The 12500-nt window shown below is 39.0% G+C and overlaps 2 protein-coding genes across 2 annotated transcripts in view; one reads left to right on the forward strand and one right to left on the reverse strand.

Annotated features, from left to right (window-relative positions):
• The window catches only part of LOC137638811 (uncharacterized), a 239634-nt gene that overhangs the window by 38290 nt on the left and 188844 nt on the right, over positions 1 to 12500 (forward strand). The gene's annotated exons all lie outside the window — the stretch shown is intronic.
• The window catches only part of LOC137645931 (uncharacterized), a 9964-nt gene continuing 6102 nt past the window's right edge, over positions 8639 to 12500 (reverse strand). The window contains exons 3-4 of the mRNA XM_068378995.1: positions 11122 to 11319; positions 8639 to 9335 (exon numbers count right to left, since the gene is read on the reverse strand). Coding sequence (XP_068235096.1) covers positions 8775 to 9335; positions 11122 to 11319 — 759 coding nt within the window. The 3' untranslated portion in view covers positions 8639 to 8774. The remainder of the gene's footprint in view (positions 9336 to 11121; positions 11320 to 12500) is intronic.

The raw sequence follows: 12500 nt of genomic DNA on the forward strand, positions 1-12500 counted from the left end.
ATCCCGGTTCCAGTTCAACATTCACGCTGACCTGCCTTCACTGTTCCTGTCTCCTATTCATTATCTTCCTGCTTGTGCTACACCTTCTAAGTGTTTAGCTGCATACCAACGCTCTTCAGCACACCAGCACTCACCAGTATCACGTCAGCGCCCTCCAGCACTTCAATGCTTTCCAGAGTGTCATTGCTCGTCAGCGCTCTCCAGCGCTTCAGCGCCTCGGCATATATCCTTCTTGCCAGAGCTCTCCATTGCATTCTCGCCGGTCTGAGGACTGTTTGTCAGCTCGCCAGCTCAACAGCGCTTTTCAACTCGTCAGCGCTCTCCTACGCGACAGCACTTTCATACATTGCCGTTCTGCGAACCCCGGGCTCTCCAACTTGCAAGTGCTCTTCTGCACACCAGCGCTCTACTATGCGCCAGCGCTCGCTAGCACGCTCTATCTCGCTTGTGCGCCCGCGCTCACCTGCGCTTACATGCACACCGGCGTTCTCCAGCTCGTCAGCGCTTGCCTGTGTGTCGGTGTTCTCCGGTTTGCCAGCGCTCTCCTGTGTGGCGCTTCCCTGTGTGCCAGCGCTATCCTGCGCGGCACTTCCCTGTGTGCCAGCGCTATTCTGCGCGGCACTTCTCTGTGCGTCAGCGCTATCCTTCGTGGCGCTTCTCTGTGCGCCAGCGCTATCCTTCGCGGTGCGCCAGTGCTATCCTTCGCGGCGCGCCAGCGCTTTCCTGCGCACAAGCGCTCTCCGGCTCGCCAACGCTCTAGTACTCTCCTGCGCACTCACGCGAGATGCAAAAAGAACGAAAGAGAAAACTTTATGACAGGTCACCATTGGCCCATTCCTCTCCTCGCAAGCGCATTACAGCACGCCTGCTGGGAATAGAGGGAAGAGGCTTCACAGAGGGGTTCAAGATCCTGAATATTCCATCTTCAAAGGCGGATCCACTGCATCTACCTTCGGTTGAGACTCCTCTCAGTGAACCCTTGGTGCCTTTCTCTTGAGGAGGTTTTTCTGACAATACCTCTGTCAGCAAACACGATCTGGACGTTGCGAACTACCTATGATTAGCCCGCCATTCTCTAATTGCCAACTCGCCGATCACTAGCTCACTGACAGCCATTCACTAGTCCGCTGATTGCCAATTTTTAGCTCATCTTCCACCAATGAGAAATCATCAACCTACTGATCGCTAGATCACCGATTGGTGATCGCTTGCTCACCGATCGCTAAATCGCCAATTGCTATCTCATCTTTCTCTGATCATTGACCTCCAGTGTCGCCAATTGCTAACGATCTCCGATTGCTAGCGAGCAGATCGCCAATTGCTAGTCAATAACCAGTCATTAGCTTGATAATCAGTAGCTTGCCAATCACAAGATCACTGATTGCTAGCTCGTCTTTCTTCGATCATCGACCTCAGCTCGCTGATCTCTGACCAGCCAATCGTCAGCTTGCTGATCTCTGACCAGCCAATCGTCAGCTTGCTGATCTCTGACCAGCCAATCATCAGCTTGCTGATCTCTGACCAGCTAATCGTCAGCTTGCTGATCTCTGACCAGCCAATCGTCAGCTTGCTGATCTCTAGCTCGCCGGACGCCAATCTTCGATCGAGCGCTGATTGTCAATGGCTCGCTGATCACCAACTGACAATCATTAAACCATTCTGTTGTTTCTCAGACCTCTCCTAGCCGATTGCCAACTCATTAATCGCCAACATTCCTTGGCTGATTGACCAGACAGTCTTTATCTGCTTGTCAGTTACCATCTTTGGCTCACAGATCGCCAATTCACTAATCATTGGCAGTTCGTCACTCTGACTTTAGTCAGCCTCTGCCCGTGGTTCCCTAGATCGGAAGGCAAACAACACACTTCTCGCTACTCGCTGTTCACCATCACACCGATCCACTAAAGCGATTGGCAGGCGATCGACTGCCCTTATCAGCGGCTTGTCAATAGATGACTGCTCGCAAGCACTCCAACTGCACAGTAGCCACGATGCCTATCCATTGACCGTTGGTTAACATTCGCCAGACCGATGCTGTTCTAAGGGACAACATCAACCCTGCCTGAGCGCATGGTAGGGTCAAGCGTTGCCTTACTCACTTCTATCAGTTAAAGGGGTTCTCTCCTAGGGAAGAATCCTTACACTGGGTATCGCATCCCATCCTTTCCTCCATGAGTCAAGACCCCAGCGTCAACAAACTCCCTTGCGAAAGGATCCGCAAGGAGCTGTCCCTTTGGGTTGATGTCCACACCATGTTGGAGAAGTTCGGACAAGGGCTAAGACCACAGGTCTTCATGTGCACGCTGGACGTAAAGGACGCATACATCCAAGCTCAAACTATCCATCATCTAGGAAGTATCGAAGATTCAGTCTAGACAAAAAGGAACACTAGTTCGGGGCACTGTGCTATGGTCTTTCCACAGCACCCATCCGGGGCTCACAGGATCGGCTTCCTTCTCCTCCGTTTTCTGGACAACTGACTGATCCTAGCAGACTCGGTGGCAACCTTGCGTTAGCACCAAAACTTCTAAAGTTTTTTTTTTATTAAGATCTGGTGATCATGGTAAAACTTGGGAAGTATTCCCTACTTCCCTCTGAGAAGACTGGTATATCTGGGAATGATTCTAGATACCAATCTCCACAAAACCCTCTCATCAAAGACAGGATAACAGGTCTTAGAAAGGTCACAAGACCCTTTCTCAAGACGAGAAGAACCCACAACCTGCCACTGTGTACAGGTGTAGCACCTGTCAGTTGGCACTTATTTTCAGTCCACCACTAGACTTCCCCCCTGAAACCAGCTATTGTTCCAGCAAATCCAACCTTGTCCCCACGGAAATGAGTCATTGGACTGGGGACAGAGGAGGAGGGACCTGATCCAGAGGTCCTAATTATCCAAGCAGTAAGTTTCATCTTTTAGCTGGGGGGATTGGCCACTTTGAAAGTTCATTCCTACAACTGCCATTATCTGGACAAGAGCTCACTCTAACTACTGAAGTGAGAAGTGCAGGTAATGTGTGGCCACACTAAATTTCCCCCAATTTTTAGATTAGGTTTTTTTTTTTTTTTTTTTTTTTTTTTTTTTTTTTTTTTACAAGATTTAGTTCATATTGGCGATACGTACCGGTAAATCGGGCTGAGTGTGTGAAAATTTTTTGTATTAATCCTTGTGTGTATATTCTTAAAAGACAAGTCAAGTCTCAGGTCAGAGGACTATGCATGTTACCTCATTTAATCATGTAGCTTTTTAACAGATCTCGAGCCTTATAACTGAATAATCCCTTTCATATTTTGTTGAACATTTTACATTTATTTCATCTTGTTTTAATTGTGTTTATTTGCACATTTTAAGATGTCTGGTTAGTGCTGTCATTTCTTGTATGATAAAGAAATTAGATTAGCTTATATCCACCAGTATCCTTGCTCCTTTATTTGATTGATTATGTGTTCAACTATTGCAAATTAGTTATTTAGGTCGGAATAGTTTTGCCTGAAATATTAATGAAAGTAAATCAGAGTAACAGTGTATGTTTTATTCTTGTGCTTCGAAGGTGAAGATCTTTAACTTTCATACAATATATTACTGCTCCCTTTAACGAATTTTGCATCGCTCTCTGTTAACGTAATTGGTCCAAGCACACTTGATTAGGATTTACTATTCTATGCCCTGAATAGCCTCTAGACATCAATGTGATATTGGTTTTGACATTCCCGATATAGAGTAATTTTTTGGACTCTAACGTTTGTATGGTTTATGAACCATGTTCGGAGGTTCTCAGGTTTGTTTAATGCAGGAATCTTGGGACTTTATCGTATTGGTCCGTGTCCAGGATTAAGAGCGGGGAGGCTATCCTGGAATTATTTACCCCCAAAATTAAAAGTAGTGTTCAGTATAGTTGAACAGATTTCATATAATGTGATGGTAATTCTAAGGAGTGTTCTTTAAAAAAAAAAACTGCAAATTTTTTCGTTAAATAAGGAAGTTACCGAATATAGATTATATACAGATTGTAATTTCCTTATTTTTCTTCATTGATACAACAATTCTTTTAATAGAAAATTATTCAATCATGCTATAATTAAATAACAAAAATCCAGTTTAAAAATTTTTACCGTTTTTCATAGAGAGAGAGAGAGAGAGAGAGAGAGAGAGAGAGAGAGAGAGAGAGAGAGAGAGAGAGAGAGAGAGAGAGAGAGGGAGAGAGAGAGAAAATCATATAAGTGAAATGCAAATTTATATTTTTTATTGTGCTTATTACGTAAAGATATTGTATAATATGTATGAACCTCTTTTAATAATTTTTATTATTTAGAATTTCTACACAAAGGGTATATCACTAAATAGTTTATATGTGTTAGTTATAATGTTGAGGTATAAATTTGTTTTTAATTGCTGCTTTATGCAGTGGGGGTAACTGCACGAAGGCCGGATTCAAAGAAGCAAGTGTTCACTCTGGTCTCATCCTGGGCCCATTCGTACAGATAACATCTTTTGAGATATCTCAACAATTGATTGATCCTGACCTTTTCCGAGAGGCAGTTATTTCAGAATCAAAACAGACTACTTTCTTTTTCTAGTAATCTGTAGATCGTCGTCAGTATGGAAAAGTAGAGTCACGCTCAAGCATGAAATGAAGTGCTTGGTTATGCTTATAAACATGGCATCAGCAACTGTATTTCCATCAGACGATTGCATCAGCAGTCTGAGAGAGGTGAGACTTCATTTTTGTTCAAGCGAGAACTCTGGGCTTTGCGATGGCAATATCTTCTGCATCATCTTTACTTGAAGAAACTTTCCACATGGGTGTCTTCACCAATAATTGTTTCAGTGGTGTATGGAGGGTCAGTGGTTAGCAACCAGTACTCCCCCTTCCCATCTAGTTTTAGTTGAACAAGATGTACAGGACAACATTTCCTGTTGGCTGAATGACAAAAACCTCAATCATTATTATCATTATTATTATTATTATTTGCCAAGCTAAAACCCTTGTTGGAAAAGCAGAATGCTATAAGGCCAGGGGCTCCAACAGGGAAAATAGCCCAGTGAGGAAAGGAAAATAGGAAAAATTAAATATTTTAAGAGGAGTAACAACATGGAAATATCTCCTATATAAACTATATAAACTTTAAAACAAAGCAAGAGGAAGAGAAATTAGATAGAATAGTGTGCCCGAGTGTACCGTCAAGCAAGAGAACTCTAACAAAGACTGTGGAAAACCATGATACAGAGGCTATGGCACTACCCAAGACTAGAGAACAATGGTTTGATTTTGGAGTGTCCTTCTCCTAGAAGAGCTGCTTACCATAGCTAAAGAGTCTCTTCTAACCTTACCAAGAGGAGAGTGGCCACTGAACAAACCATAACCAGAGAGAAAGATCCAATGTAGTACTGCCTGTACAGTCAAAAGAAGCCATAACTCTCTAGTGGTAGTATCTCAACGGGTGGCTGATTGGGAACTCAGTAATGTTGATGAGCGACCGTATTTACAGTTGTAGCATATGTTAACAAACAATGAGGGATTGTCTCGTACAGTCTTTATGAGTTGACAAAGCAGTTGCATATGTGGGCAGTAATAAATGCCTTTAGAACTGTCAGTGAGGTTCCTTCCAGGCAAAATGCGTGATCTTGCAGGTATGCTCAGTTACCAGGAGCAGGTTGTAGGTTCAGAGTTGTTCCTACATTGTTGTGTGGCAGAAAGTGTTCTTACTCTCTTGGAATCACTGGTAATAGACCTGTTCTTCACATGGCTGAATAAGAATCTCCGGGTGTTATGCACCACCATTCCAGACCCTTGGCTAGCATTACGGGACACTTTTCAACACCTTTGGGGCAATCTGGATGTGTATGCTTCCACCCCATTTTGCCTGATTGGCTGATTAAATAATAGGGTGGTTATGACATTACCTCTCAAGATACCCAGGTTGCCGCATGCCAAATTGTATCCAGATCTGCTGATGCTCTATGTCAAGGTGCTGTGAGAACTACCCCAGTAGCCTACTCTTCTCTGTCAGTCCCACCTTCAGAGGTACCATCACTCAGTATGGTCCCTTGCACTTGATGGGTATATACTATCCAGCATTGCCTTCAAGTGAAAGGCTTCTCATGAGGCACTGCACGGGAGATCTCTGGATACCTGTGAAGGTCCCATGCAGCTGTCTAATAGGGGAAGTAGGCTATCTTCTGCAATTCCTATTGGCCTAACCTAACACCTGTGATATCTTCATGCTCAGACCATTAGGATGTTAGCAGGAGTCATCACCTTCACCCCTATACAGGATCAGGTGCACTGGCATTTCCTAAGAAAGTTAAACCAGCCAGATTTGGTTCAAGAGGAATTTCATCCTAATGATGAATTTCATATTAAAGGATGATGGGTTGTATTTGTGTAGGAACAAATCACAAATTTGAAGAGTAATTTTTATTTTTCCTAACCATACAAACCTGATTCCTTCAAGATATACTTCCCGCCTCAACCAACCCCGAACTCTTGCCTTAGGTCAAAAGTGAATGTCTATTTCATTGACTGGTGGGTGGGGTTTATCCACCACCTGTTGGTAGTTATAATTACCTTGATAAAATTTTAACGGCCATTACAGCTTTGCTGGAGTCGTACTCCTATTGATGATTCGGGTTACGAAAAATATAATGTACTTTAAAAGTTTGATTTTCAAATACTCGGGAGTATAAATAGGAAAATTGCATATTACTTTTAGAATTTGTTATGTTTTATGCTTGAAGGTGGTTTCATGTTTGAGCAGATTTACTATATGTAGTATACTATCAAATCAAAGGAAGATCATGAATAGGAGAAAGGTGATGGGTAAGAAAGAAGTTAAGAATGCCTATAATTTTCAAATCACAAGCAGCAATCTGTAATATATTAAAAAATATATTTTTAGTTTTTTTTTTTTCGTTTTAATAGGAAGTATTTTTTCTGTTAACTTCTTCTTACTCAAAATAGATATATAACTTTTCACTATATGTAACTATTACTTAGTTCTTTATTTGGTATATATATATTTCATAAGATAGGGAGGCTCAGTCTAGTATTCTAAAATCAGATATACTGTATATTTCCTAAACCATAAACTCTATCCTAAGAAAATTAATTCAGGGTGTAATTGGAAAATACAAGAAAAGGAAAGTCTACTATTTGTTCATCAGAAATGGATTCCTTGACCCATAAGACCCTACCTCAGACCCCAAATGGATGACAATGGTAAAGTTTAAGAATTATAGTGAATAATAAAAAAATGTGATTATATTTGCCACCGTCTTCAATTCTTACAGTGCTGAGTAAGGGTAATTATTAAACCCAATAGAGTGTAGATATACACAGTCTAGAGTATTGAATGAAATGTAAAGAAACTATTTTTACCAGGATCTACTAAAAAGTGGACCTTTGCAACTGGACTAACAGGAATAATGCGATGTTTATTGAGTATTCCAATGCTTAAACTCTTAAAGTAGGAGTATGTAAATAGTCCTACAGTCCATACTTTTTTTTTTGATTATGCCAAATTAGCTATAGAATATGGTATTTTTATTTTATGACAAGTAACGCCAAAACCATTTTTTTTTATTTGATAAAGTCCCATGAAACCATATAATGTGTTGGTTGTAGAAAAATATACATATATTTTGCTTAGGTTTTTTTATTTGTTTATCATGTTGGATATCAGTTATATGTGAATATCTATAAAAGGGGGTTACTAGAGTAATTTTAAGGAATTCATATATGCATTAGCTGTAAAACCTGCAAGACTAAAGCAAAACTACGTCACAAGGTGACTCAAACTTAGCACTAGAGAATCTCAAGGCAGATGAAATACATTGTGGTAGCATTAAACTGGGCAATTAAAGTTTAATCTACTAAAAAGGTTTATTGATTGCAACAGATGTGATTAAATACTGTAAAAGAACGATATTCATCATTGAAAGATTTTATTTGTCACCACAAAGAACTGGAAATGCTAAACTCATATCAATACGTTTTGTATCTGATGTGGAGTTGCTGAAGATGAAAGACATTGGACCACATTCTTCAAAGAATTTTCGAAGCGATACATTATTTTCTGTCTTCATCTTTTTACAATTCTATGAAGTTCTGAGATAAATCCTCATTCTCATTCAAAGTTTCCTCTTGAATGACAGCCTATTTCAAAGTTATAGCTTTTAATATCATACCAACAGTCCTGATACTATTTAGATTTTATATATTAATACTGAAGCCAATTCAGAGAGTCTGAATAAACAAAATACGTGGTAATAATTAAGGCACCTGAGGAGTAAAGTGTGTTGTGAAGTAGTTTTGAGGAATTTTGCTCATATTGAACAACTTTTCTTATTTCCTGTAGATTTTCATAAGCATGTAAGTTTACAATTTCATATATTTTCATGTATTCCAAATTTTATTATCATTGTGTAATTTTGTTTCTAATTTTCTGTTATGGATTTCTACCTTCTTTCCTAAAAGAAAACTTGAATAGCTCTAATCAAATATTTATTGTAAGAAAATATGCTGATGATGCATCTCTGATGCAGAATCTTAGGACTAGAAACACAAGTATAACATCAATTTAAAAGTTTCTTAGACAAGATCAAAATTGGACAAACTTTGTAGATTGTTAGGTGATTTAACCAGTACAAAGGCTAATTAAGGGTCTGCCTTTCAGATCTATTTACTACTAAATAATGATATCCTGAGATTTAGGAAGTAGGTCTGCAGCAAAACACTGCCTTATCATAGTGGGTATTGTTAAAGGCATGAGTTTTAGTTATCCCATGTTGTCCAACAGCCATTAAACCCATTCATGGATTGTGACATATGACACTGAGCTTGACAAGCATGTAGGTCATTGTATGTCATGCAAGAGTCCCAACCTATATCTGAGGGCCAGCTGTTTGTATACCCAGGGAAATTCGTTGCTGAGATGTACTGCTGACCACCATTCCTTTGTGCACACTCTATTTGGTTCCTATGTCCGTGATGGAAGTAGGAAAGAGGAAGAGACTTCCCAAGAGTATCAAGTGGTCTGGCAAACTCATTTGTGCGATCTATGGCAACATCATAAGAAGAACCACATTGACTGAAAGACACTAAGCTGGGACGTGGCTTGCACTGCAGGTGTACAGTTGGATGATGAAGGTTTGATGGTACACGTGATTGAAGATGGCTGCTAGGATGAAAGGAAGTTGTCTGGTATTGGGGCAGCATGCAGTTTGCTCTGGATGGAAAGTGGTTGAGTGTCTGTGCTCTTACTGTCTCGGTCAGTAAGTGTCCCGCCTCAGCAGCTCCTACATCAGCATATAAACGAGCTCGCATTGGCCACTTCTGAAGGGAAAAGTGCATATTACAGAGAATATTTTGAAGTGATATATTGTCATTAGTATAATTTGATAAATTACAATATAGCTAGAGTAAAAGTTTCATTTCAACAAATTGTGAAAACCATAAAAAAGAATGAGTTATGTTTAAAAAGCCCTCATTTACAGAAAAACCCTCGGCTTGTCTTGAGAAGCTCAAGGCTGATTATGTGCTCAGGCTAGCATATTATTTTTAGTTTAAGTTTAACAGGATCTTTCTTGGTTCAAGCTTTAGCAACTGGCATTCAAATGGTTGTCACTGACTGACATTTAGATGAAGACATAAACTTCATAATAGAAGAGTTCTTCCTCTAACTTTTATCTTATATTCAAGGCATGCCAATAACCTGATAGAGCAAGTTTAGTATTGAGATATTGGTATATCAATCTATCCTTCCATAAACTATAGACTTTGGTTCCTGAATTTCTGTAAATGACACATACTCACAGTAATGTCTTTATGGATAGCAAAGTAAAAGTATCAGAAGTTTTTGAACTCGACTTCACGTTTTTTTATGAATAAATAGTTATCTACTCGGACTTCTTTAAACTTCTCACCATCAACAAGTAACCACTGAATCAGAAATATCAATGCACATGGCATTGCACCAGATAATGATCCTATGAGTGACATCCTTTTATATTGCTTAGAGTATGTCTCTCTTCTGGCAATATGCCATCCTCTCATGTTTCAGAGTATTATTTCTGGTTGGGGAATAGGTTATTATTAGTTATGAGTTTGTAGCAAGAATTTATCATAATTGTTTTGTTCGTTTTGCCATTTAATGTTTGTCATATAATGTTCTCTCCATGACAAAGATATCTTCCAAATTTCTCTCATTGTAAAACGGTAGAATGTTAGCCTCACGGGTGGGAAGATGTGAGTTTGATAATGTTTTTTTTTAACCTGTGCCTCTGCTGACCTATATAGTAAAATAGATAGCTGGTGGTCATTCAAAGAGGAGGAGAAAGAAAGGGAGATATTATTGGAGAGAAATTATCAAGGAAGAAAAAGGATATGAACTTTTAATTTATACATCCATACAATTATAAAGATGAGGGCATTAATAAACTTGCTTTGACAAATATTATGGTTTCTCTCTAATCGTATCAGTGCACTATAGGCCTTACATAAGGTTTTTTTGTCAGTTTCCCGTGGGTCCCTAGTTGCACCTTCTTAATGCTGCACATACTGGTTAGCCTTCATTTTTTTTACCACGCTTCCTTCCTTCCATCTTGCTATGCAACCTCTTTAACTTATTCTTCATAGTGCAACCAGGAGTGTTGTTCTTATCCCCTATTTTGTTTCAGAATTAATTGTCCTCCCTGCCCCAGTGCTGGGCTATGTGGCCCAAATTCTTTAAATACGTCTATCCAGCAGAAGCACACTCTGCTTAAGACTTGAGAATCTGTGTTTGATCCATGACTGAGTGAAGAAAGAAATATCATGGGCATATTTTTGCCCTGCTTTTTAGTCTTCTACTTTACAACAGAATGAGACATGTCTTCCCTCTTGCTGCACAACATCTTAACTTTTACTTCATGGTGCAACTGCAAGAGTTTCCCCAATTCCATCTCAATGATGACTGGCCCCCTAGCTGCAATGCTGTATCATGTGAATTATATTCATAAATCCATGTTTAAAAGATTAAGGCTTACCATTGTTGAATTTAGCACTGATCACTCAGAGGTAAATAGAACTGGGAGGCATCTATATAATCCCCGAGATTTTACTGTGCATGGTTTCTTCATACCTTTACTGGGTGTAGGAGCCCCTTCTGTTGGTTTTTCTGGGTGCTTATTTCTTGCATAGATGCTCCGCCGCCTACTGCTTCTTGGGTGCAACTTGTGTCGTTATTATTGTCGTCGTGGGACTTTCGGGCATTGTCATCCTCCTCCAGGAGCTGCGTCAGGTGTGATATGTAAGTTGTGGCCAGCATTAAGACATCCAGCTGTGGGTGTAGAAGGTTTTCAGTTATTTAAAGATAATATTCCAAAATCTAACTGTTATGTTTGACTTAGCAAGTATGGTTTATTTTCCTTAAATCCAAACTTAATTATTTGCATTGACAAAAGACACTTCTGATGTTTATTTGCAGATAAGTAGCATTCATTCAGATTTCTCAAGTCTAGAATGATATTGTTAATATAGTCAATAATACTCGTAAAATTTTCCATTTTTTAAATCGAAACATAAGATACTTATTTTTTATTTTATCACATTTATAGTCTACAGCTTAGATAGTATCCGACAGGTGGTTGACAGGATAGTACTATTTATTTTTATCTTGGAAAATATCTAGACAATTTTGAATGGGGTTACCAGTGGAAACCAAAAAGTAGTCACAAACATATTCATCTACTGCCTCACTGTGTATCTTGGATTTTAATGTCCCTTTGTTCTAAGAATTAATTCCTTATCTTAATGGAAAGTCGGTGAAGTTTATCAAGTAAGTGTTAATTGATTTTAGGCTTTAATCATTCAGCAGTTGTGTCAGTAGGATTACAAAGCTTTTTTTTTTTTTTTACCCCTTTACTCTACCTCCATTCCAGCTCCTTTTCTTCCATCCTGCAGCCTAGCCTCTCATAACTTGAAGGGCTGAAGGGCCTTTCAATTCCTAGTCCTGTGCATCATGGACAAAATTCATAAATTCATTCAAGGAAGGGATGATATATTTTCTTTATCAACTTTTCAATGTTTAATATATTTGAATATGATTTTTTATATATTTCAATAGATTTCACTCTATGGTTTTAGGTAGTATGTTAAATTTTATTACTCGTGATTGCAATAAACGACTTTATAATGTGGTTACTTTTTAATAATTTTTTTTTTTTTTTTTAGCTTTCTGATGAATTCTAGGTTTTTCTGTTTTTCATTAGCCAACCATTATTTGTAGGATTCTCTTCTTCACATGTTTGTTTTTTCGGGATGAGTTTCTCAAAGCTCTGACATCGAATAAATGTTTGAAATTTCCCCGTAATTCTCGTAGGCACAAATTTTCATAGAAATTCCGTTCTGTTTAACCTAGGTGTAGATTCTGATTCTTTCTCAATATATTTATTAACTTTTTTTTTATAATTTCTATTGTTAAAATTTTAATTTATCCTCGAATAACTCCTAATTTGATAT

This window comes from Palaemon carinicauda, chromosome 1, assembly GCF_036898095.1.
Source record: "Palaemon carinicauda isolate YSFRI2023 chromosome 1, ASM3689809v2, whole genome shotgun sequence".
Lineage (NCBI taxonomy): Eukaryota > Metazoa > Arthropoda > Malacostraca > Decapoda > Palaemonidae > Palaemon > Palaemon carinicauda.